Source organism: Stegostoma tigrinum, chromosome 31, assembly GCF_030684315.1.
Source record: "Stegostoma tigrinum isolate sSteTig4 chromosome 31, sSteTig4.hap1, whole genome shotgun sequence".
NCBI classification, from domain to species: Eukaryota; Metazoa; Chordata; class Chondrichthyes; order Orectolobiformes; family Stegostomatidae; genus Stegostoma; species Stegostoma tigrinum.
Genome location: NC_081384.1, coordinates 7235503 through 7262598, shown reverse-complemented (window position 1 = coordinate 7262598; position 27096 = coordinate 7235503). Strand labels below are relative to the sequence as shown.

Here is a 27096-nt window from a genome sequence, read left to right as displayed (position 1 = left end):
TACTTTGAACGGTTTTGTGCAATGTGTTAAGTACTAGCCGCAAATACCTAGTTAAGAATCCAGATTTGGCTAATTGCATTTCTGACAAGCACATGAAGAACGGGTAATAGCCACAACCTCTGAGCATGTGATCCTGACACTCATAATTGCACGGTGCATGTGTGTTGACATTTCTTGTTTAACTTCTTAACAAAGATAACATAACATGCTTTTTGTTTTCCCAGCAAAGAGAAGGTTAGAGTGTATGTGTATTTTAATCATTGACTGTGCTTAACTTGCTTGGTTATTATTTGCTGCTTCATAAGGCTGTCCACCACAGACGAAAAGACTGGACTTCAGCACGATGGAAACAGCAGCAAGATTGGAGCTGTCACTGTGGCAGCTCAATCAATCACTGTACCACTACCCCAGGCCAGCAGGAAAAGCAGAATGATCCAATAACTGTTGGCTGTAACAAGCATGGAAAGAAGCATCCAGTCGATGCTTTGTGCAGAGAGGGTGGGGGCTTAGTGAAGCAGGTCTGGAGAAAGAATAGGACTGTTCTGGGCAAAGAATGGGGCTGCCTTTGGACAGGAAGCAAGTTTGGCTCTGGTGCTTCTCATCCTCTGAGTTAACAATCGCTACAATAAAGTCAAAGTAATCCTTACTACTGCTAGACAAACAATGTACATCTGCTAAATTCATGCCTGAATTCTTAGTCCTGATTAGAAAAGATTGCCAGCTGGTAGATGTATATTATGTGTTAACTGCATCTATTAGTCTAGTGCAGAAAGCATCTACTGGAATTATAGGATGTGGCCAGTCACTTTCTGCTTACACCATGTTAGGAAAGCACATTTGGAATAATGTAAAGCTAGTGATAGCATTGTTTTACATTAGAGTCAAATCATTGCAAGATAGGAGACTAATAAGTTAAATTCATGTTCATCAAGTTGAGGAATAGTGGAGATGGGAAGTGGAATGATTAATTGTATACACCAAGCACTTTGTTTTAATCAGATGCAAAACTGTAAATGAGTGAGAGTACTTTACTTCGTTAACAGTGTGAGGGTTTCTCTTTAATGAACCGTAATGATATTTTCCTTGCCTGCCACAAAAGTTCATGAGGCCTGTAATGGAGATTCCCAGTAGCATGGCATTAATGTACATGCTAAAAGAATTAGACTGAGTCTAAGGCTACCATAATTTTGTTTAATTCAAGACCATTGGACACTGATGACATACTTCTCTGATGTTACTGTTCCCAGCTCCCTGGATTGCTGAATTTTTATTTAATCAGAGACAGATTGCCTCTGTGGTTAGGATATCACTGAATTGTTTCACTTTGTGGGCATCAACAACAGCCTGCTTTTATATAGTCCCTTTTGATGTTTAAAAAAATGTCCGAAGCCCCTTCACATGAGTGTTATTGAACAAAATTTGATTCTGTGCCTCATTTTAAAAAAAATAGTATGACCAGTAACCAACAACTCAGTCAGAGAGGTAGCTTTAAATGGTGAATTGGAGAGACAAAAGAAGAAATTAGGAAGGGAATTCCTGAGATTAGGGCCGAAAGCAAGGCTGACACTGTTGGATGATTTAAAATGAGGGATACAGTTTGAACCACGGTTGGAGGATTTGATTTGTCTTAAGGGAGTGTAGGGCTGGAGAAGTGTAAGTATTTGAAAATAAGTGTTGGGATTTTAAAACTGAGTCATTACTGAACCAGAAGCTCATGTAGGCCAGTGAGCATAAAGATGGATATCCAGTCTTTTCAAGTAGGGGCGATGTCTGACAAAGTAAATATGTACCACCACACTGAGTAGTAGTTGATCTGCATTAGCTTCCTATTGCTGTGGCACTTTTCTGAACTTTGACTGATTTTTGGAAAGCCATGCACGTAAAGAAAAATATGACATCTGTCCTTAGCCGAGCATCAGCTTGGCTTGTTTGACAGTAGGCATGCGTCAAATGGCTTCAAGCCCCATCCTAGAGCTTCAGCAAATATTGACAATTCAGCCTGTGACTGAATGATTAAGGTGCATTGTTGGTATAGTTGTCCTTGAAAAGATACATTAAACTGATGTCAAAGGACTTTTTTTCTTACCAGTTCAGTATCCCAGCCAACATTGCTCCCCGATAAGAGCCACCAAGCGTAGATGAGCTGGTCATTTATCTCATTTCTGTTTGTGCAAATTATTGTGAAGAATAAATACTGCATTGCACAGAATCACAGAATGGTTACAAGAGTGGAAACAAACCTCTTAGCCTGTCATGTCTGAAGGAATATTTCACGTAGCACCATTCTCCACATCTCTACATTCTCTTTCTTTTCAGATAATGATCCACTATCTCTTGGAAAGTCTTGATAAATTCAGATTCAGTCATGCTGTCAAGCCTCACGTGCCAGATCCTAACTGTGAGAATGTTTACTCTTATAGTGGCACTCCCTTTTCCAATTACTTTTAACTCTGTGCCCTCTGGTTCTTGATTCCACCAATGGAAATATTTTTACCTGTCAACTCAATCCAAATCCTTAATGATTTTGAATACCTGTATCTAATCCCCTTTCAACTTTCTCTTAATTTCTCCAGCCTAACTACGGAACTGGCTCCAGGAATGAAGAATTTGATTCTCTCAAATCTTTTTTTTTTGCATGCTCTCTAATTGTTTCATATCTTTGGTGCCCAGAACCAGACAAAATACTCTAGTTGATGCTGCACCAGTGCTCTGTATAAGGTTAACATAACTTGCTAAATTCAACTTGCTGCAAAACATTATCATGTAATATGAGGCGAATCTGCATCCCTTTTAAGGACGCAAGATGTGATTAGTAAGGTCATTCGGAGTGATGGTGAAAGTGGACCTTGAAACAAAATGTAAATACTGTTCCTTATTTTCGCACATTGTAACAATGGTTTAGGGACTCTGGGATTCTGTACCTTGATCACAAACCTTTATTAAAGGGTTAGTTCAGGCCATTCTTGGCAGCAGATCTGAATGGAACTATCTGATTTATAGGGTCCTCAGCCTTGTTTTGGACTCTCCATCACCTGCAAAGGAGGAGCCTGTTACACTATCAAGCTGGCGATATTGACAATGTCCAGTCTACAAAATAATAACCTCTCTTCTTTTACCTCTCTTTTTTATCGCAATGTTTCTCTCATTCTGCTGTTTCAATTTTGTGGGTTTCCTTTCCTCTTGCTTCCTTCACTATTTTTGTTTATCATTAGTAAGCAATTACATTCTTCTTATGTCATTCTCCTCTGCTGGTTCTCGCTCCCTATTTAAATTATTTCTCACTCTTTTTTTTTACTTTTTGCTTCTGTTTCAATCACTATTTTTTCTCTGCTCGAGCTCGTGCGCCCTCGCCCTCTATGGCCCGCCTCCTCTCTGTCTCCCACCCCCCACCCCAAACCTGAGTTGACAGCCCAATGCTGGTCCCTTCAGTTCCTTGGAGTTGATATTTTAGAAGGAACATGGGGAAAGGTGATGATCTCGAATCAGGTGGGAAATCAGATCTTTTGAAACAACAGTGGTAACAGGATTCTTATGTATAGACTGGCTTAGAAAACAGCACTTCACATGAAAGTTGCTAGATAAATGTAATGAAACATCCTGAAGGATTTCATAAGAATGTTTCAAAACACAAAATGCCACCATGCCATCGAAGATATTAGGCCAGGTACCTAAAAGCTTGGACAAAGAGCTTATTTTAAGGAATGTCTCAAAGGAGGAAAGTAGATAGAAAAGCACAAAGGCTTGCAGACTGTATTCTCTAGGTTGGGACCTAGGCAACTGAAGATCAAGCCACCAGTAGTAAAAGCCTTAACTATAGGAGCAGCATTAGGCCATTTGACCTGTAGAACCTGCTCTGTTCAGTCATGGTGCATATGTTTTCTCAACTCCATTCTCCTCATAACACTTGATTCCCTCACTAATCAAAATTCCAACCATCTCTTAAATACACTCAATGATGTGTCTTCCGCAGCCTTCTGCAGCAACAGATTCACCACTCTGGCTGAAGAAATTCCTCCTCCTCTTAGTTCTAAAACATCTCTTCACTCTGAGGCTGTGCCCTTTGGCCCTAGTCTTTCCTATCAGTGGAAACATCTTCTCCACATACACTCTATCCAGGCCTTTCAGTATTCTGTAAGATTCCTCCCGTAGCCTCCTAAACTCCAAGTACAGACCAACTGTCCTCAACCACTCTTCATGCAACAAGACCCTCATCCCCAGGACCATTCTTGTAAACCTCCTCTTGTGGATCTCCTCCAGCGTCAGCACATCTTTCCTTGATATGAAGGTCAAAACTGCTCACAATATTCCAAAAGCATTTGTAATTGGGTGTAGGAACTTGAGTAGGCCATTTAGCCCCTCAACCCTATTCTACTATTCGATGAGACCATGGCCTAATATATGGTTTAATTCCATAAACCTACCTTTGGTGCATGTTCCTGCATACCTTTTGCTTAACAAAAAATGATCTTGGATTTAAAATTAACAACTAATTCAGCTTCCACTGCCATCTGTGGAAGAGAATTCCAAACATCACCCCCTTTGTGTGTAGAAATGCTATCTAACATCTGTCCTGAACAGTCTGGCCCTAATTTGCAGACTATGCCTGTAGTTATAGGATCCTCAGCCAGTGTAAATAGTTTATCTATCCTGTCTTTTCCTGTTAATGGTACTCGAGAGGTCAGAGTTGGAGGAGTGCAGATACCTTGGAGACTAGGGAAGGTATAGCGATAGAGAGGAGCAAGGCAGTGGAGGTATTTGAAATCAAGGTTGAGTGAATGAGGAGAGATTTTGGAGATTGAACACACCAGTCTCAGGAGCTTAGACGGATGAGCGGTGATCTCTTAGAAACGTAGAAAATGCCTAAGCAGATGCAGGAAGACAGTTTTCCTCCGGCAGTTGTGAATAGAACCAGGAAATAGTCTTTGAATAAAAGGCAAGCATTGTGGACTGGGGAGAAGAGAAACCTCTTCATTTCAGTGGTGAATTTTTTGGAACTTTCTCCTGCAGAAATCTGTGTAAGTCTAACCATTGACTAAGTTCACAGCAGAGATTGGTAGATTCCTAGTTGCTAAAGACATTGAGGGATATGGAATTATGCCACTGAGATGAATGATCAGCTGTAATCTAGAACGATACAGCACGTTCAAAGATGGCTTACTCCAGCTCCTGTGTTCCTATTATAAAATCAAGATTTGGCTTAACCAGAAGTCACTAAGTTAGTGAGCGCAAGGATGATCAGAAAATAGAGACCTGTATGGAGAGACCGAAACACAGTCATTAAAGCATGGATAGAAGCCCTTCTGCCCATCAAGAACGTGCCAGTCATCAAGCACGGTTCCACTCTAATCTGATTTCTCTTGGCCCATAGCCTTGTGTGCAAGGGCATTGCAAGTGATAAGCTGAATATATCTTAAATATTGTAATGGTTCCCACTATTGCCTTTTCAGGTGGTGAGTTGTGAAAATGTTTTACTTAAATCTCCTGTAAACCTTCTGCCAGAAAGGGTGGTAGAAGTGGGAACCATTACAACAGTTATGTTAAATCTGTGCCCTGTAGTAATTGTCTCCTCCACTAAGGAGGATAGTTTATTAAACTGATCTGTCATTTTCTGCAGGTTAGGACTCGGGACTGTTTTAACTGATCTCTTGTTTATAATGCCTGGAATGTGGGTAGCCTGCCAAGCATGTGTTGGCACAGCCATACATGGATAAAGTGAAGAGCAAAAACAAAGATTTCAGCAACAGATGAGCTGTCACATGGGTAAAGTGAATGACATTATGGTGGTGGAAGTGGGTGATCTTCATGATGGCACAGTTATGAGGCAGGAAGTTATAACAGGGTCAAATTTGAATTGAATTAGCTTTACTGTCACATGTACTAGATGAGTACAATGAAAAGTTTATAAGTCATGACTTAGAGTGCTATTTTACATACATAGGTGCTTAGGTACAGATTTTTTGAGTTTACTTCTTAGGAAAAAACGATTTTAAAAAAAAAGTCCAGCATTACAGTCCTTCAAAATCACAGTAATAAATCAGAAAAATACATAACAAGTTCAGACTAACAGTCCTTCCATGATTGTATAAGAAAAGAGAAGAGAAATTAGTCCATTTCACAGCTATGGCCTCTGTGCCTGTCTCCCCCACTGGAGTCCCAGGCTGGACTCCCACGATGCAGAAGGAAAGCCTGATAGAGTCACAGATTGACACCAAAGCTGCCTCAAGGAGACCCAGACTGAAGCCAATGAAAACCGCTGCTGAAAGTAGTCCCAGACTGCTAAGGTTGTGAGCAAATCAATTTAATTTCACTCAGTTTACATGGGGAGGTCTGGCATTGGTGGATAAGGAATGGAGCTTAGAGCAGGAACTGAAAACAATGGCTTCAGTCTTCCCAAAATTTATTTGGACAAGCAAAGCACATTTTTTTGGTAAAGGAGGGTGCACTGTGGAAAGTTCAAAGTTTAACAGGTAAAATGCTTTGAAATTCACACCTGCAGTTTTTCTAAAATAGAAGTGGGAGCAATCGGACTGGGAAAACAGTATTACTGCCAGAGAGACATGGAGTGAGGGGGTAATGTCTCAATGCGGCACTTGAAAAGCATGGCAGGAACAGATTTATGCAAAACAGCTGTGCCAGCAGGGCTTGAAAGCAAAAGGGGTTGTACTTTATGAAAACCTTTGCAGCTGACAGTAGGAAACTCTGTTCCCATCTCTCAGATGGGGATATGGTCAGAAGCCTGCTGAGGCCAGAAAGAAGCTTTTGATAGCTTTGAAAACTGCTGGGAGCTTGCCATCCAATATCAAAGGAATATAAAAGTCTGAAGAAAAAACTGCCAGCATCTGGCACAAAACTGACGGGTCATTTTGGAGTAGTAAGTTGGGAACGAAAGACCGAGTTGGAAATCGAGCCTTTTTTAAAATGCATTCATTGGATGTGGGGATCATTGACTGGGCCAGCATTTTCTTTTGCTCGTTCCTAGTTGCTCTTGAAGTAATGATTAACTTGAACCGTTGCAACCCTTGGTGTGTAGGGGCAGTCACAATGCTGTTAGTGAGGGATTTCAGGGTTTTGACATAGCGACACTGCAAGAATGATATATTTCCAAGTCAGGATGGTGAGGAGCTTGGAGGTGAACTGGCAGCTGGTGGTGTTTCTAAGCATCTACTACCCTTGTCCTTCTATTGATTGTTGACTTGTAGAGGAGCTTGGGATTAGGAAAATCATGGCTGAAATTGATCAAATGGTGCAGGGACCAGTTGGGGTGAATGTAATGAACAGAAGAACATCTAATAGTTCACATGGACATGAGATTTGAATCAAATCATCCTTAGGAAAATTCAGTGTTGGTAGATAAGTATGATCGAGAATGGATTCCACATGTAAATACTTGCTGTAGCTTAGCGTTTGTCTCCATAATGTTGTATGCAGTAAATTGATTCATATGGTGTGTTCCTCAACTGCCCATTTTTTGCTTTGTATTTAAATTTCACTCCTTTTCCATACACTTCTTATGTGCCGTCTTCCTTTCATCTCTTTTAATTCATGTCTCTCTTCTCCGTCTTTTCCTCCATGTGCCTCCCTCTCCGGTTGCTTCTCTCTTTTCATCCTTTCTACTGAGTTACAGGTGGCGTGTAATGATTTGACCAGGATCTACAGATATCATTTGCCACCCTTAGCCCTTTTTATTGAACTCCTTCCCTCTTTTCAATCTTGTTCTGCGCTTTCCCTCCCCAGCTTTCACTGGAAGTATCTTCTGTAATTCCACCTTCTATCAGCGTCCGTTCCCTTTCCTGTCCCTTTACTTCATGTGGAGTCCAATTTTCCTTTGGAACATAGAGACAGACGTGAGTCGTTCAGCCCATCAAGCTTGTTCTGTCATTCACGAACGTTATGGTTTGTTTACTTTAGTTATCCATCTTGCCTCATTTTGCTTGCAATTCCTAATGATAAAACTCCATTCATCTCCGTCTTTAAACTTAAATGAACCCAGCAATGAAGACCTTTTAGGAATGTGTGTTTAAATTACACTGACCATTATTTAATTCCACTTGTAAGTGATCTGTCTAATTCTAAAATTGCACCTCCTTGTTCTATATTCTCCCACCAGAGAAAGTGATTCCTCTATATCCTTTTTCATTTACACACCTGAACTATCAGACCTCAAGTAAATACAAGCCAACTTAATCAATGTGCCCTCTTAATTAAACCTTTTAATTTATTGGCATCATGCCATTAAATTTGTGTTGTATTTCTTCAAGGCCAGTCTTTCCTTTCTAAGTCTGGGCCTCCAAAACTGTTGAGTGATGCTATGAAGGCTGCTATGGACTGGGACAGTAAGACCAGAAGGATGAGAGATGCAGGCCTAAGTTGAGGCAGAAAGAATCTGAATGGGAGCAAAACTGACTGGCATGGGTCTGGAGATCCAGAGGAGAGAGCTGGGAAACAGAGGAATAGGATGGAGTTGAAGTGGGAGGGGCAGAGGTGAGAAGGTGAGGTAGGGTCTTGGGAGAGGCTTGTGGCTCAATGGCTAGTAAGCATCCTTGAATACATTTAACAAATTGTTCACATCGGGACCTTTTCAGGCTCAGTGCCATGTCTTAAGATTCCAACAGTATTTAATTTCTTGATTGTGTAATTTGATTTCCGATCTTTAACAGTAATGAACGTTAGATCCGTTGACTTGGTTATCCTCGTAATGCCAGAGTTCATAAATTATTCACATATTAGGTATTGATAAAAATCTTTAGAGCCGAAAGCCAAAGTTTGCAAACACTATAAAATCAAAATTGAAACTACTGGAAAGTCATTGTGAGTTCATTAGCATTTAACACTGAAGAAAAGTTTGTGTTTTAGATAACAAGGTGTAGAGCTGAATGAACACAGCAGCCTTTTAGATAAAATATCTTATGTCAGTTTCTGAAGGAGGGTCTCTAACTAGATTTCAGCCTATCTTCTATGTTTCGTTCACTTTTTTGTCTGTCAAGGTGAGGGATGCTAATGGTAGTAAGTGGAATATGTGCACATCTCAGCCACCCAGAACTGTGACAGCCTGCAGAAGAGCATTCATTAATATGATTGCTGGTCAGATCTCTTCAGAATAGGGAAATATAAAAAAACACAAATTTCTAAAGTAGTGTTGCCATCAATGCAGATTGTTCGTACTTCTACCCTACTTTTCTCTGTGGTGAATTTTACCAAAGCTCTGAAAACAAAAAAATGCAGGCGATCACAACAGGTCAGGCAGCATTCGTGAAGAGGAAGCATAAACTCGAAACATTAGCTTGCTTTCTCCATGGATCTGCCTGACCTGCTGTGATCTCCAGCAATTTTTGTTTACAGTGTGGATTCCAGCATCTGCAGTAATTTACTGCTACGTTGTGTTTTACCAAAGCTCTCCTCTGCACACAGACTTCACTGTGGTTAGAAAGAAAGACTTGCCTGATTTCTTGTAGTTTTTGGTTCTGCCCCTGCACAGATGTGTTCTCACAACAGCTTTGATCTCCCAGCTGTGTAACAGTTGCCAAGATATTCAGCTGCTGCAATAACCACAATACACTATAGTTCAGATTAGCTTCATTTATCACAACATTTACAAATGAGTTAAAAGTTTTCCAGTGCAATCATTGTTCTGGATTGAAACTTTAATTGCACTTTGTTTTCTTGAATTAGTTTATGTAATGACAAAATGCTGCCAAATCTTCAAAATATCTGGTTTTATGCGTACTAATTTAGTAAGTTAAATCAGCAAGGCTTAATGTTGGATTTGTTTGAGCTGTTATAAATTGCCATCAAGCCGCATGACCATTTTCTTTTAAACCTCATGTGGTTCCTTGTTGACCAGATTGGTGAGTTGTGCTGTCTGGTGTCAGACTGAGCAGTACAGAGTAGAAGATCAAGTTGACTCAATCTGTGAAGGTGCGTAACATGTAGCATTAGGGGTGTGTTACATTTTGGTCAGAACTAGGGACAGGGTAAAGGTCAGCCAAAGCTCCCATTTCTGATTACTGTCCATTAATCTCTTTTGTAAATGAGCATACGAACATTTAGGGGTCTGTGCACATGAGGTCTTGGGTGTCAAGATTTGAGAGGTGGGGGTCCACCTGGGGGAATGTCAGAGTTGAATACCTGCTTTGTTTGGGAAGGGAAGAAGTCGAGAACAGAACTGGACTATCAAGAAGCATGAGTAAACACCTATCAGTGGACAGTAAATTATGGTGCGTATAATCTAACTTAACAAAGATACACCTGTTTATTTTTGACAGACCGTTGAAAGATTTTCTGCATGTTGTGCTGTCTGATCTACTTGTACAAATATTGCATCGCACTAGAGGTTATAAATGCCTTTCCTGTTACAAACCAGTACACCCTTACCCTTTTGTTGAGAAGTTTACTGGGCCCTAGACCCCAAGAAAACTTTATGGGTTTCTGCTGTCTTTTCAACTAATAACCCCGATCATTTTATGTCCCTTTTTAAACTCTAATGATTGATGACAGTTGACATGGGGTAGCTAATGAGGAAACAGTGGCCTTTTCTTCATCTTTCTTTCTCACATACTGTAGATTCTCATTGCCCAGCATGCTTGTCATTTTCTCCCTGAAGGATTAATGGGGGTAACTCACTTTCAACTTGCTGCCAAGAATATAATGTATTGCAATTTTGCAAACCTCCTAGATGTAAAATTTGAACATAATGGTTGTTTGCTGATGGTTCTACCATTTCACATCTTTCTTTCACAATTAATTTAGTTTTTTATAAACTAGGGCTTCAGTCAGAATAACTGATGCAATAATTTGAGATCCACTGGTTAGAAACTAGAGTGTACCTGCTGTTTTCAGTACAAGCTTTTTCTATGTGGGTATTGATCACAAAACCTACCAGAAAATCTCTCTTGTAACTGACTTCCTTACGCCTTTTCTACCACAACACCCTCCAGCTTGTTTATTTTCTACCTTCATATGAGTGTCTCTCTGTGTCTCTCTGTGTCTCTCTGTGTCTCTCTGTGTCTCTCTGTGTCTCTCTGTGTCTCTCTGTGTCTCTCTGTGTCTCTCTGTGTCTCTCTGTGTCTCTCTGTGTCTCTCTGTGTCTCTCTGTGTCTCTCTGTGTCTCTCTCTGTGCTTCTTAGTTTCTCATTTCGTCCATTCTGTCACTCTCTCTGTGTCTGTCTTTCTGCCTTTGTGCTTGCGCTCTCTGTTGTGAAAGGTGAGGAAAACTGAATACACAAGTCCCTTCTTGTGGAGCCCAGGGATAAAACCTGAGACCCTCATTGTTGTAAAAATGATCCACGTTGCCTGTTGGTGTAAGTTTAGAGCTGAAGATGGGTAGGGGTAAAAAGAACTGGATCTGACAAGAATTGATTGTGTGTGATTCATCAAGAAGAAATTGTGAGCCCCGACTGTTTTGTTCCCTGAACATTGTTATCTTGGTAATGGACAGTGCAGTACTGAAGAACTGCTGCATTCTTGGAATATTATCTTTGGGAAGATGTTATATTAAAGGCTCCTTCTGCCTAAGTTATTATAAACAGACCTGTGGCACAGTTTGGGAAAAAAAATTGGGAATTCCCTAGGTATCCAGATCAGTGTTCTCCCTGATACAAAATTAGAGAAAGAAATTCACAGATCGTTTGGTCGTTTATTTTTCATGAGACTGTTTATGTGCAAATTAGTTACTACATATTGACAGTAGGATACCCAGAAATCATGAAACGTGCTTTCCAAAAGCAAGTTCTTTCTTTCCATTAGACTCCTCCTTTGTCCATAAACTGGTGGATCAGTCCACATTATAATATAAGACACATTCAAATTGTCTTGCTAACTTGAAATGCATGTAACTTGTGTGTAGATTTCTGTCTCAATTTGGTTCTGGGATATACTAAATGCAAGGAACACACAAATTCCTCCTTCCATCCACCCCCCCCCACCATGTTGTCTGAGGAGGCCAGTCAGTTCCACTTGAGTTTGACACCAAAAGGACTATGGAACAGTGCAAAATGGCACTTATACAGCTCTCAGGGGTTGCGCTGTGCCTCAGGGCTACTTCATAAACTTACTGCAAGAGCTTTGCTTGTCTGTTTGCTTTGAGAGCGAAATGCCGCCATCAGCGAAATTAAAACATTGAAAATTTATAGCTGGTTTAAAAAAAACAAAGAATTTTATTACTCCATTATAAATCCCTCTGAGACTGTGGACGATAATTTTAAAAAAAGGTGGTAATTTTAATACAGTTCAAAACCAGGATGAATTGACAATTTTTTTTTTGATTTTTCAGGTTTGAAATTCTTTGTGCCACACATCTTCAGATGCTTTCAGAGAAAGGGTTTATTTGTTGCAGGTCTTGTGTTGAAAGGAGAGGCTGTCTTTTTAAAAGCTGAAAGACCCTACTTTGTCCCCAAGGGTCCAGTGGAGAATCATTAAAATATTTAAATAAAACATGTTTTGTAAGATGGATTCTTAAAGGCTTATGAAAGCTACCTTTCAGAGTAGGTCTTTGCATTTAATGCTTTTATCCATCATGGTCATAAAAGGTGAAATGCATTAGATTGTAATGTTGTTGAGCATTGCTGTACAATATGCAGCTTTCTGAGAAAAGACATTGTGCTACAGATCCTGGATAGTGGGAAGAAAGGTTTGTCAGTGTGGATTTGAATCCATGAAGTATGACATTTGAAAATGAGCTGGTTAAATGGTGAGATTAAATATTTTGTATTTTAGTTTTCAACTGCTTTTACATGATGTCTTAGCTTCACTTTTAAAATTCCTTCAGGGGATATGGGCATCGCTAGCTGGGGCAGCATTTATTGTCTATTCCTTATTACTCTCAATAAGGTGGTGGGAAATTACTGCAGTCCGTTTGATTGAAGATAGATACACATTGCTATTAGGGAGGGAGTTCCACAATTTAAAACCAGTGAATTCAAGGAATGGCAATATATTTCCAAATCAGGAGAGAAAGTTGTTTTGAGAAGAGCTAGTCTATGGTGGTTTTCCCTTGTATCTTAAGCCCTTGACCTTCTAGGTGGTAGTGGTGTGTGTTTGGAAGAAGCTGCCTAAAGGACCTGATGATCTCTGCAGTGGTTAGCAGCTTCCTGAATCAGAGTTCAAATCCCAGTTCTGAACTTGAGATCCTCATCTAGGCTGTCACCCCAATGCAGTGCCTAATTGAGTATTCTATTGCCCTGTTGGAGAATGAGATTGAACCCCTCAACCTGTTGTTGTTTGGATTTCCAAGCACTGTCTAGGGAAAAACAGAGCATTCTCTAGATCAGTGCCTCTCTTAGCCTGTGCCATGTAAATTAACTTTATGGTTGTTCATCTCACTGATCTTTGTGGCATCTTCTGTGTAAAATTGTTTGCTGATTTCCTTATTACAATTCTGGACCAGGCCACCAAATTCATGTTACAGTCTGGCTCCTTTTTTTCCTTGTAGTAGGCAGTGTGAAGTCCCAGGTGTTTACTAAAGAAAGAACACTGAGGTTCCATGGTTTTGAACAAGCAACAATAAGCTATGCAATGCACAAGGTCTGACAGCATCTGTAGAGAAAGGAACAGAACTAATGTTTTAAGCCCACATGATTATTCTTCAGAACTGAAGGACTCCCAGTCTTCACTTCCTTTCTCTCTACTGACACTGCTAGACCTGCTGAGTTATTGCAGCACTTTTTTTCAGATTTCTGTATCTGCTGGATTTTGCTTTTATACAAATAATGTCAGAATGGCAATACAATCTATGATATAGTTTGTATTTAAAACCTTGATTCAAACATCCAATTACAGTTAACCTGAGGTAAATATGGGTAACAGACATTCTGTTTTTGATCAACTGATACCACATATTAAGTAGCTCATGCAGACAAGACAGATTCCCACAGGTTTCTCAGTAATTCATCCACATGCTAGTTATACTGTGGATCACCTAATCTATTGAAACTTTTGAGGTGTTCCAATTCTTCACTGTTAAGGAGCTAGGCTCAGACCTCTGTCAAAAGTCTCTCTGTCACTTAGTGCATCAATGACAGTCCATGTTAAGCAGTTAATTTTTACACTCAGGAGTGCACTCCTGGATTCTGGAAACTATGCTGCACCTTGCGGGTGGACTAGCTCAGTTGGCTGGATGGCTGGCTCACAATGCAGAGCATGCCAACAGTTCAGGTTCAGTTCCTGTGTTGGCTGAGGTTATGACAGTAGACAGTAGACAATAGGTGCAGGAGTAGGCCATTCAGCCCTTTGAGCCAGCACCACCATTCATTATGATCATGGCTGATCATCCACAATCAGTATCCTGTTCTGCCTTATCCCCATAACCCTTGATTCCACTATCTTTAAGAGCTCTGTCTATCTCTGTCTTGAAAGCATCCAGAGAGTTGGCCTCCACTGCCTTCTGGGGCAGAGCATGCCATATATCCACCACTCTCTCTAGGTGAAGAAGTTTCTCCTCAACTCTGTTCTAAATGGCCTACCCTTATTTTTAAACTGTGTCCTCTGGTTTTGGACTCCCCCATCGACGGAAACATACTTCCTGCCTCCACAGTGTCCAATCCTTTAATTATTTTATGTCTCAATCAGATCCCCTCTCATCTTCCTAAACTCTAGTGTATACAAGCCCAGTCGCTCCAATCCTTCAACATATGATAGTCCCGCCATTCTGGGAATTGACCTTGTGAACCTACGCTGCACTCCCTCAATAGCCAGAATGTCCTTCCTCAAATTTGGAGACCAAAACTGCACACAATACTCCAGGTGCAGTCTCACCAGGGTCCTGTACAGCTGCAGAAGGACCTCTTTGCTCCTATACTCAATTCCTCTTGTTGTGAAGGCCAGCATGCCATTAGCCGCCTTCACTGCCTGCTGTACTTGCATGCTTGCTTTCATTGACTGATGCACAAGAACACCCAGATCTCACTGGACTTCCCAACACCTAACTTGACTCCATTTAGATAGTAATCTGCCTTCCTGCTCTTGCCACCAAAGTGGATAACCACACATTTATCCACATTAAACTGCATCTGCCGTGCATCTGTCTACTCACCTAGCCTGTCCAAGTCACCCTGTATTCTAATAACATCCTCCTCACATTTCAGCTAGCTACCCGGCTTTGTCATGAAAGTCTCTCTCTGCCTCCTCCTCCTCCTCCTCCTCTCTTCTCTTCTCCCCCGGGCATGGTGACCCTCAGGTTAAACCACCACCAGTCATGTGCTCCGGTAGGACCGTGATGTCTTTACTTTCATTCTAGTACCTACAAGGAGGCACAGCTTCAACTTGTTCTCACCAGCCCCTCTCGGACTGGTACCGTCCCTGCATTTCTCCAATAGTGCTTGTGGGCTTCCGTTATGCTTGCTGTCAGCTATACTGACCTGTTAATAGCATACAGCTTCTATTGTGATGCCACAGTTTTTCCTGAATTCTAACCTAGATACTTAGCTTGACCTCCTGCTCACAGACTTTTCCTGAGCCCTGATGGCTTGGCCCTGTTACAACAGCAGCTTTTCTGCCTTCCATCTGCTCCTAAGTACCTGGCTGACTCGCAATCCAAAGATAGCAAACTTCTCGGAATGTGTCCATAGAGTCAGAGTGAAACAGGCCCTTCAGCCCCATCTGGTCCATGCTGACCATGATGTTCACTTAGCTAATTCCAATTGCCTGCATTTGGTCCATATCACTCTTAAACCCTTCCCATCCATGTACCTATCCAAATTATTCAAAATGTAGCTGTTGTACCTGTCTCAACCACTTTCTTTCGCAGTTCGTTCCATATACGCACCACTCTCTGCATGACGAAGTTGTCCCTCAGGTCCTTTACTAAATCTTTCCCCTCTCACCTTAAACCTATGCCCTCTTGTTTTCAATTTCCCATCCCTGGGGAAAAAAAGACTATATGCATTCATCCTATCTATGCCCCTCAATAAGGTCACCTCTCATTCTCCTGCATTCCAAAGAATAAAGTCCTATCCTGGCCAACCTCTCCCTTTAATTTGGGCCTAGCAACATCCTTATAAATCTTCTTTGCACACTTTCCAGTTTAACTATGTCCATCCTATAACAGAATGGCCAAAACTGTATACACAATACTCCAAGTGCAGCCTCACTAACGATGTCTATAACTGTAACATAATGTCCCAACTCCTATACTCAGTGCCTCAACTGATGAAGGCCAACATGCTAAATGCCTTCTTCACCACCCTGTGTACCTGTGATGCCACTTTCAACGAACTATGTACTTGAATTCCTAGGTTCCTCAGGACTTTACCATTTATTGTATAAGTCCTACCAAAGAGCGACACTTCACACTTTTATCTGTATTGAAGTGCATTTGCCAATCCTCAGCCTATTTCCCCATCTGATCAAGATCCTTCTGTAATTTTTCATAACCTTCTTTGCTGTCAATGATATCTCCTAATTTTGTATCATCCTTGTATAGAACATAGAACAGTGCAGCACAGTACATGCCCTTTGGCCACTATGTTGTGCTGACCTATTATCCTACTGAGATCAATCTACCCTGCACACCCTACATTTTACTAACCTCAATGTGCCTATCCAAAAGTCGCTTAAGCCTCTAAAGTATCTGACTCCACTACTAATGCCAGCAGCACATTTCACATTCCCACCACTCTCCGTGTAAAGAACCTACCTCTGACATCTCCCTTCTACCTTCCTCCAATCATCTTTAAAATTATACCCCCTCATAATAGTCATTTCCACCCTGGGAAAAAGTCTCTGACTATCCATTCTATCTATGCCCCTCATGATATTGTAAATCTCTATCAAGTCACCTCTCATCCGCCTTTGTTCCATGAAAAGGGCCCTAGCTCCCTCAACCTTCCCTCATAAAACCTGCTCTCCAGTCCATGCAGAATCCTCGTAGATCTCCTCTGCACCCTGTCTAAAGCTTCCCCATCTTCCCTATAATGAGGTGTCCAAAATTTAACACCATATTCCAAGTGTGGTCTAACCAGGGTTTTATAGAACTGCAGCATAACCTCATGGCTCTTAAACTCAATTCTCCTGCCAATGAAAGCCAACACACCATGTGCAATCTTTGCTACCCGAGTTGATAGGGTTGTAACGTTGAGGGAGCTATGGATGTGGACCCCAAGATCCCTCTGTTCCTCCACACTGCCAAGAATCCTGCCATTAAACCCTGTATTCTGCATTCAAATTCCGCCTTCCAAAATGAATCACTTCACAATTTTCTGGGTTGAATTCCATCTGCCACTTCTTTGGTCAGCTCTACATCTTGTCAATGTCCTGTTGCAACCTACAACAGCCCTCTACACTGTCCATAACTCCACCAACCTTGGTATCATCGGCAAACTTACATACCGACCCTTCCACTTCCTCATCCAAGTCATTTATATAGATCACAAAGAGCAGAGGTCCCAGAACAGATCCCAGTGGCACACCACTGGCCACCTAGCTCCAGGCTGAATATTTTCCATCTACTACCACCCTCTATCTTCTATTGGTCAGCCAGTTTTGTATCCAGACAGCCAAATTTCCCTGAATCCCCATGCCTCCTTACTTTTTAAATGAGCCTACCATGTGGAACCTTATCGAATGCCTTGCTAAAATCCATATACACCACATCCATTGCTCCACCTTCGTGGATGTGTTTTACACATCCTCAAAGAAGTCAGTAAGGCTTGTGAGGCATGACCTGCCCTCTCAAAGCCGTGCTGACTATTTCTAATCAAACTGTACTTTTCCAAATAATCATAAATACTATCTCTCAGAATCCTCTCCAATAATTTGTCCACCACAGAAATAAGATTGACCGGCTTGTAATTTACTGGATTATCCCTATTCCCTTTCTTGGACAAGAACGACATTTGCAACCCTCCAATCCTCTGGTCCTACTTCAGTGGACAGTGAGTACGCAAAGGGGCAGCATGCTCTTCCCTCGCTTCCTGTAGTAACCTTGGGTATATCCCGTCTAGCCCAGGGGACTTATCTATCCTCATGTTTTTCAGCATTTCTAACACATCATCATTCCTAACATCAACCTGTTCAAGCATATCTGCCTGTTTCATGTTGTAGTCATGTTTACATCCAGATCATTTATGAAAGTAACAAATAACAAAGGTGCCAGCACCAATCCCTGAGACGCACCACTAGTCACAGGCCTCCTAGAAACAACCTTCAGCTGTTACCCTCTGCTTCCTACCATCGAGCCAATTTTGAATCTGATTAACTAGCTTTCCCTAGATCTCATGCAAACTAACCTTCTTGACTAGCCTGCTGTGTGGGACCTTGTCAAAGGCCTTACTAAAGTCCACACAGACAACATCCACTGCTCTACCTCCATCCATTCTCTTGGTTGCCTCTTCAAAAAACTCTAAAAGATTAGTCTGACATGACTTCCCACGCACAAATCCATGCTGGCTATGTCTAATCAGACCTTGATGATCCAGATGTTGGTTAATCCTGTCCCTCAGTATCTTCTCAAATAACTTGCCTACCACTGATGTTAGGCTTACTGGCCTGTAATTCCCTGGCTCATCTTTGCTACCTTTCTTAGACAATGGAACAATATTAGCTACCCTCCAGTCTTCCGGAAGTTCAATGGCTAACTATGAAGCAAAAGTCTCTGCAAGGGCCTCTGCAATTTCTTCCCGAGCCTCCCACAACCTCTGAGGGTGGACTGATCACGCCCAGGGGATTTATCCACCTTTAATGCGATCTGAGGCTGCAAACACTTACTGTCTAATAATATGTATGTGGTCAAAAATATCCTCACTTGATTCCCCTCTTTCCTTAGCATCCATGATTCTCTGACTAAAATTGAATGTCCAATAACCCTTAAACTGTCCTAAATTACTTGTTGAAAACCTATCAACAAACTCCCACCTTGTTCTTGGGTAGTATTGTTGCTAGTATATTTTGGAGCGTCAAGCTCCCTGAGTATTACAAAGTTCATGGCTTGCTGGCACTTGCCGTATAAAAAAAGTTACAAAACAAAAGGGTTTCATTACAGCCTGCATAATCATAGTAGCTGAACCTCAAAGGAATTTGTTGATCGTGAATCATTTAAGAATATTTCTGAGAGTCACTATAAAGTAGTGTATAAATGCAAGCCTGCCTTTTTACCTGTGTATCAGATTCAGCATGTGCTTATATCCAGACTTCTGAAAATGCTGATTAACTTAGTTTGGTTTCTAAAATTGTGAAAGTGAAGTTGCCTTAGGCAAAACTGCTATTTTGAGAGAATTTCATGTGGAAGTTCTGGCATTTAAACATTAATTAATGCCAAAATTCCTGTATGCTGTCAAACCTGTTAATTGGACTATGTTATGCATGTCAGATCTGTAGCCTGAATAGGCACACCATTGTTTGCCAGCACAAAGGAGGGCAGAAAATATATGTATGTTGGCAGTGTACACGAGACTTTTTGTTCTGTCTCTTTTCGGTGTGCCGTTGTTTGGTACTGCGCAGAATTTATGAGAATGCATGTTAAAAGGTGGCGTGAAGAAACCAGGATTTTCAACTTAAAGGCTGCAGCCATCAGTTTGAAAGAAGGTGGCATCTAGTAATGAGGGAGGGGAGATCAATCAGAGAAACTGAGTGAACCCCAAATTTCAAGGTGTGGTTGACTACCATACTATTTTAGCTTTGAACATGCAGAGCTAGGCTCCACTGCATGTACCTGCATGAAAGTTATTCAGTTGGACTGCTTGACAGGGTAAATGCTGCAAGGCTGTCTACTCTTGTTGTAGAGTCTAGAACAATGGGTGTCCACCTCAGTTCAGCTGTTTAGAAATGAGGTGAAAAGAAATTCCTTATCTTTAACGATTAGGAACTTTTGGAATCTATATTCCAGATGTCTCTGAATATTCCATCATTGAGTGGATTCAAGACTGAGATCAGTAGATGTTTTTGATGTCAAAGGAGAGCAAGAAAATTGAGCTAAGTATAGGATCAACTATGATCAGATTGAAGGAGATGTCGTGAAAGAACATAGGGCCTTTCCTCCCACTTCTTGCATGTAATGGTAGCTCTACCTCACATTGCAATACTGGAGTATTGGCACTTGCTGTTTTGCGCTTGGACTCCGGTAGGAGCACGACCTCCTGCTCTTTGATATCAGGGTGCACCATCTGAATTTTGTTGAGCTCTAACCTTAAACATATCTACATGTTAAGGTGTAGAATGATTCTACTGTTCCTACTGGCTATGACTGCTTTACTTGGTCCAACTGGCCAGTTTAAGAAATTGAGGAAAATCACTGCTTATGTCTAATGTCCATAGGTTTTAATATTGTCGAGCATTCTTAGTTCAGTATTGGTAAATTTCTACCTCTGTTCTTAATGCTCTGTGTTTACTGCCCCAATTTCATTGCAACCATTTGCACCAGTGGAATTAATGTGGTGGTAAGTTTTGATTGGAGCACAATTGTAATGTGTGTCTGATGAAGGGTCTAGGCCTGAAATGTCAGCTTTTGTGCTCCTGAGATGCTGCTTGGCCTGCTGTGTTCATCCAGCTTCACACTTTTTATTATCTTGGAGAGCATGCAGACTGGTTCATTTGTTCATTTCACACTCGACAGGAGCAAGAGCCCAATATTAAAAGGAGCAATAAATGGCCTTCGTAATATTGATTTAAAGCAGGAAACTGTTGTGACGGAGTGAACTGCAAACCAGAGATGAGAAAAATAGATTCATTGTAATTGGGAAAAGCATTAATAGTGACATGAAGAAAATTGTTTTACACAGTAAGGATCTGGCAGGTATTTCTTGAGTTTGGAGACCAGGTTTAGTTGAGGCATTCAAAAAACAGGTGGACTGAGAGTAGGATGGATCTTGCAGCTGCTCCTGAGTTATAGGCTTTCTTGCCAAATTTTTTAAAATGGTTTTCTATATCAGAAGCACAAGATTTTTAATTTTTATTCATATTTTGGAACTTTTAGTAGTCTAGGAAAAACACAACAAACAATGATAAGTTCTTGAATAGAAAGGTTTGGAAGGATATGGGCCAAATGCAGGCAGGTGGAACTAGTTTAGTTTGGAAATATGGTTGGTGTGGACTGGTTCAATGAAACAGTATGTTTCCATGCTGTATGACTGTATAAGAGCGAATTGGATCCTTTTCTTCAGAAAAGTTTTTTTGCAGGTCTGTTGGGGATAAAAAACAGAGGTGTGGCATGAAATGGTTGCTCCTTTTGAAGAGCCAGCACAGATAGAGGCACATGTGGCCCCTTTCTGGGTTGGAAATGTTCTGTAATGTAATTGCAGAGATCATTCAGTGTGCACTAGGTGCACTTTATGTCAATAAAGACAGAAATGTTGCACTTATTCACCAAATCTGTGGGACGTGCAACAGAATGAATTTTTCAGACTTCACGCAAACCTTTTGACCTATATCAGCGGGCAGCATTGGCCCAATCCCTCTATCTTTCTCAGCACCGATTTATCCTGTTTTCTGGAAAATTGATCTATATCTTTTGCCCTACCTACTCCTTGAGGAGCATGTTCCACACTTTTTAATTGCTTATTGTGACTCATCACTCGGACAGTGTTAATCTGTGTACCATTGGTTTGAGAAGTTGTTCCTGCAATTTTCACTCGAGCTGTTCTTTCTTTCAGAATTCAGTAACACGGAGTGCTCCCTTAAACAGTGATGCGCAGAATCGAATGGGAGCTCGATTCCTCACCACATACGACAAAAGATTTGTCATTAAAACCATAACCAGTGAAGATGTAGCAGAGATGCACAATATTTTAAAGAAATATCATCAGGTACGTTTGGATGCAGATTATGTGCATTTGGATTAATGGCCATGGCTGTGACAAAGATTGGGTTGTAGAGCTTGCGAAGCATTGAATGTGCAGCAGGTTGAAATGAGATGGGAAACATGGTGAGGACACAGGAACTGGGGGGAATAAAACATGGGTTGAGATTTCACATTTGATTTGTTGGTGAACATTTAACTAAATCCTCAAGAAAAGTGACAGTTGGGGGAGGGGGAAAGACCTTTATTCCTTGTGGGGTCAGTCACTATACACTGATTTGAAACTAAGCAGGGAGTAACCTTAAATTAAAACTTGAAGTCTTTGGCTGTTACCTTGAAATGAATGCTAAATCTTGCAACGAGCACAGTTCAAATCAGAATCAGTGAAGTGGGCAGAATGATGAATCATAGAAACGTAGAAATTAGGACCAGGAGTACTTTTTGGCCTTTCGAGCCTGCTCCACCATTCAATATGATCATGGCTCACCCAGCTGAGTAACCCTATTCCTGCCTTCTGTCCATTCTCTTTAATTCCTTTTAGCCATAAGAACAGTATCTAACTCTTTCTTGAAAACATTCAGTGTTTTGGCCTCATGCACTTTCAGTGGCAGAGAATTCCACAGGCTAACCGGTCTCCAGGTGAAGCAGTTTCTCCTCATCTCGGTCCTAAATGTGTCCTTAGTCCAGAGCCAGGAGTCACAGTCTTGTCTGTCATTGGGAACACCCTGTGTTTAACCTGCTCAATCCTGTTAAAATTTTATAGGTTTCAATGAAATCCTACGAATCAATGAAAGATACGATTAAAAGTTGGTTTCAGGAAATGTATTTAGTCACAGACTTGCTGACCACTGAAATTATTACCCGAAGGTAGTATCCCAGATGGGGACACATGCTGTCGGCACCAAAATACAGTATGACTTCAGTTACAGCATTTCTGTTGGAAATAGTAGAAAGATTAAAAATTAACAGTAGATGAGGGTTCTACTGAATGTCTAGGACGTGAAATCGTTTCCTGTTGTTATAATTGGCCACTATTGCAGGGGAGTTGAAGGCATAGCAATAATGACATTGGACTAGTTATCCAGAAACCCAGGCTCTGGGGAAATGAGTTTGAAATCTCACCACAGCAGATGGTGAAATTTCAGTTCAAGAAAAAAAAAATCTGGTGAACATGTACAGACTGTCAGTTGTTGTAAAAAGCAGTTTTGGTTGACTGTCCTTTACAGAAGGACATCTGTCATCCTTATTTGGTTTGGCCTACACATGGATGCATAGTATTGTGGTTGACACTTAACCACCCTCTGGACAAGTTATGATGGGCAATAAGTGCTGTGTTAGTCACGATGCCAACATCCCATGAACAGATTTCTTTTAAATTTGAATTGGAAGGTCATGGAATTTTGCAGCACTGAAACAGACCCTTTAGTCTTACTCATCCATGCTGACCAGATATCCTAAACTGATCTAGTCACATTTGCCAGCATTTGGTCAATATCCCTCTTAAATCCTTCCTGTTCAAATACTCACCCAGATGCCTTTTAAATGTTGTAATTGTACCAGCCTCCACGACTTCCTCTGTCAGCTCGTTTCATACACACACCATCCTCCGTGTGGAAAAAGTTGTCCTTCCGGTCCCTTTTAGATCTTTCGCCTCTCACCTTAAACCTGTCCCCTCTAGTTTTGGACTCCCTTACCCTGGCAAAAAGACCCTATCCATGTCCCTCATGATTTTATAAACCCCTATAATTTTGTTCGTGTTTTTGAGTCTAGCCTGCTTTGAATAGCAATTAACTCATACTCCTGGAATGAGGACGAAACATTGACAAGGTTTCTTGCTGCTAATTTTAGGATGTCTACTGGAAAGTGAGATTAGACTCATCTGTGATTATCCTCCATGGCTGAGTGACCTGCTGACGCTCCTTAACTGTCATGAAAAATGCCCAGCACCCAATGTATCAAACCCCAGCAAGAGTTTTTAGCTTTTGCAACATATGGGAAACATAGTGTCTTTAATTAATAGCAGTTAACACAACAGCGAGAAAGATTGCAGTGCAGTGTGTCTTGTACTAGAGCCTTGCTGCCCCTTGTCCCTCGTGGATCCAGAGAAACACAGTCTATTTGAGAATGTAACCAAAATTGCATGTTCACATTTAATTTTGTTCTGTTCGTGAAAGCATCCTTGTTTTATTTTTCCAGTATATTGTGGAATGCCATGGCAACACACTTCTTCCTCAATTCCTGGGCATGTACCGATTAACAGTAGATGGAGTGGAGACCTATATGACTGTAACAAGAAACGTCTTTAGTCACAGACTCACGGTGCACAGGAAATACGACCTGAAGGTAACGTCCCCGACAGAAATATGTGACCTGCATCAGAATTTCTCTGCCTGTTTTTCTTTCAGAGCCAATTAGTCTGATGGAGCTTTGTGTATTTGGTGTTAGAAGGAGAAGCTGCAAAAAATTGATTTGTATAGCTCTTCACACACAAAGTATCTTCAGATTCAAGTGGTAAGCAAAGAACGAACACATATGAAAACGAGGCAAAGGGAAAGAGGGACGATGCAATCAGCAAGTGAGCATAGGGCAGCTTCTGGAGAAAGTGAGTGTGATAATGATGTGAAGTGGTACAGGGAGAATACGCCAAAAGGAAGGGATTTTGTCTCGAAGAACATCTCTGATGCTGGGAGAAATGGGGTGGTGATCCAGCAATAATACAGAATCCAAATGGTGTATGTAGGGCCTATGTGCACTAAAGCTCAGCCGTATAAGGCATAATGTAAACGGAGAGATATTAAAATTGAAGAGGTTGAAGCCAAAAGGCGATATAGGGAGACATAAGGAGCTAATAAAGAACTGATCAGGTTGGGGGTGACAAGAAAGCAGATTTTGTTGCATCTGTAGATTGTTCCTAGAGGGACCAGTGAGCATTTCAGTGCTGAATGCTTTAGGTTCTAACCATTTATTCTCAAAATATACCCTTACCCCTGAGATGTAGAATAGGTAATGAATCTTTTATTGTCTTGAGTACCTACAGCTGTTTACTTAACCAGCAGCATTCATGTTTGCACTGTGGCAAAGAGACTTCCATGACTTTTTAAAAGCTATAAATGTTGGGGTGCTAGTGCAGCTACAATTCCTTTGATGTCACTGCCAGCGATGATGCATGACTATTGGCTTCATATTTCCTTTCATATAGTAGCCTGGTTCCTCTGAAAAGGACAAGCAAACCGTTGATCGAGAGGAACATTTAGAAAGAGCCTTGGTACCTCAGTATAAGAGAGAGATTTGAAGCAGACCTCCGAAACCAGCATATCTTTCCTCGGATAAGGGCCTAAAATTGCTTTCAGTATTCGAGCTGTAATCTGACTAGTTCCTTTTATATATTGCATTTCATTTGCCTTCTCTATTGCCCTCTGAACTTGGATTCCAGCTCTTTTGTGATTCACGTCACCAACACCCTATTCCTTCAGTTCTGTAGCTTTCTGCATCTTCCTTCATCTAAATAATATTCCCACTGCCCACTCCCTGAGAAAAGTGGTAAGCTGTGCAGCACTGGGGCTGGAGCTTGGGAATGGTCAAGGGGTAGCAAGCAGGAGGGGTCATCTTGAAGTCTCTGCTGTGAGGGAAGCATTCAATGGTCAGCAGCTTTGTCATACCAAGGTGATGTGATGCTGCCATCTTTGCTGGCATCTGGATATTGACAAGAATCCCATTTTAAAAAATTTTTACTGTTGTAAAAAGAAAACTATTCATTTTTAAAACATTTAAAAAAGATTGAAGTTCCTCAAAGTCTTAACACATTGTGAGCCCCCACACACAAGGAATATCTTTAATTGATTCCCTGGGGTGTCGAGCTACTGAGGTTAACTCAGTTGGGAAAGGCAGTGTTACTTCAGTCTTATGCTCTGGAGCTGTGGAAGGAGAATAAATCAGCTGGGATTCTTGTTCCCTGATCTCTCTTCAGTGACCTGTTTGAAGCTAACATGTATGAATGTCACCTGGAGGCTTGTCCATGATGTTAACCATACTGATTTACCTTAATGATATTTGCTGATGAAACTTACTAATGAATAATAGCTACTTGATCAAGATACCATGTACCAGAAAGGAATTGTAAACAGTTTTGTTAATAGAGTTAGTTTTTACACGAGTAAATCATATGTATTAACTGCTGAATGTTCATATTTAAGACATGGAATTGATTCACAGGTCAGTCTGTTAAAACATTCAGAATGCCAGCTGTGAATAGAAACCTGTTTTGGTGAATCAGACAAATTCTTCCACAATCCCCACATGAAGTCACTTGGTGGGTGAAGCAATCATTAAATTGCTTACTGTTGATAAATGCATAAGCCTTTGCTCATTTTTTGGTATCTGTGGTGGGATTTGCTTTGTAATCTTCTCTTCTGATTAAAACTCAAGAGCTACCTTACTCCACAGTGGACCATCAAGTTTGTCAACTGAATAGCTGAGCCATAACTTAGCAAGGTCCAGATTTAACCTCTGATATTTTTGTTCTCAGTTATTCATTCATGGGATAGGGACAGTGTTGGCGAGGCCACTGTTTATTGCTCATTCCTAATTGTCTTTAAGATGCCTCTTTTTTTTAAACTAATACAGGGTATTAGATTTGTGTTTTTTTTGTACTGGCTTAAATGGTTTATTGAACCATTTAAGAGTCACTGATATTACTGTGGGTCTGCAATCACTTAAATAAAATGGGTAAGGTTTCCTTCCTTAAGAGACTTTGTCATAAAAACCCATCTAATTTACCAATCTGCTAGTTTCATAGTTTCCATTACTTTTCATTCCAAATGTAATTCCTTCCTTAATTGCTGTGGTGGGATTTGAACTGTGGGTTTCTAAGTACTAGATCATTAATAAAGCCGCAATGTTACTGTGCCCATTTTGCTGGTTTTACTACACCAGAGCAGATAGACATTTAATTCAGTCGTGGTACCCTGGGTTAGGGAAGGAGTGATTCCAGCTGGGGTGATTGTCTCCACTGAAAACCACATGGGCATGGATGTTGTGATGGTCCAAACAGGGGCCCTGGTTTTGCTAACTTGCCGGGTTTAATAGTCTGCCGCTCCACACAATCTGGACTCAATAGTGGAAAATGACTGATGCAAATTAAACTGTACCCCAACAAGAATCAGGGACTTACTGGGATTCTGCTGGAAATGGAGGGTTTGAGTTATATGGAGAGGCTGGATAGGGGCAATTTTTCACTGGTGCATAGGAGGTTGAGGGGTGACATGGTAGAGGCTTATAAAATAACAAGGGGTTTGGATAAGGTGAATGGCAGGTATCTTTCCCTAGGATGGGGAATTTCAAGACTAGGGGACATATTTTTAAGGTGAAAGGAGAAA

At 41.0% G+C, this 27096-nt stretch overlaps 1 protein-coding gene across 4 annotated transcripts in view; it reads left to right on the top strand.

Annotated features, from left to right (window-relative positions):
* LOC125466287 (phosphatidylinositol 5-phosphate 4-kinase type-2 beta) overlaps positions 1 to 27096 on the top strand; it is a 111792-nt gene that overhangs the window by 48979 nt on the left and 35717 nt on the right. For all 4 annotated transcript variants that reach the window (XM_048560595.2, XM_048560593.2, XM_048560597.2 and 1 more), the window contains 2 exons: positions 21576 to 21728; positions 23918 to 24064. In XM_048560595.2, the coding sequence (XP_048416552.1) occupies positions 21576 to 21728; positions 23918 to 24064 (300 nt within the window). The remainder of the gene's footprint in view (positions 1 to 21575; positions 21729 to 23917; positions 24065 to 27096) is intronic.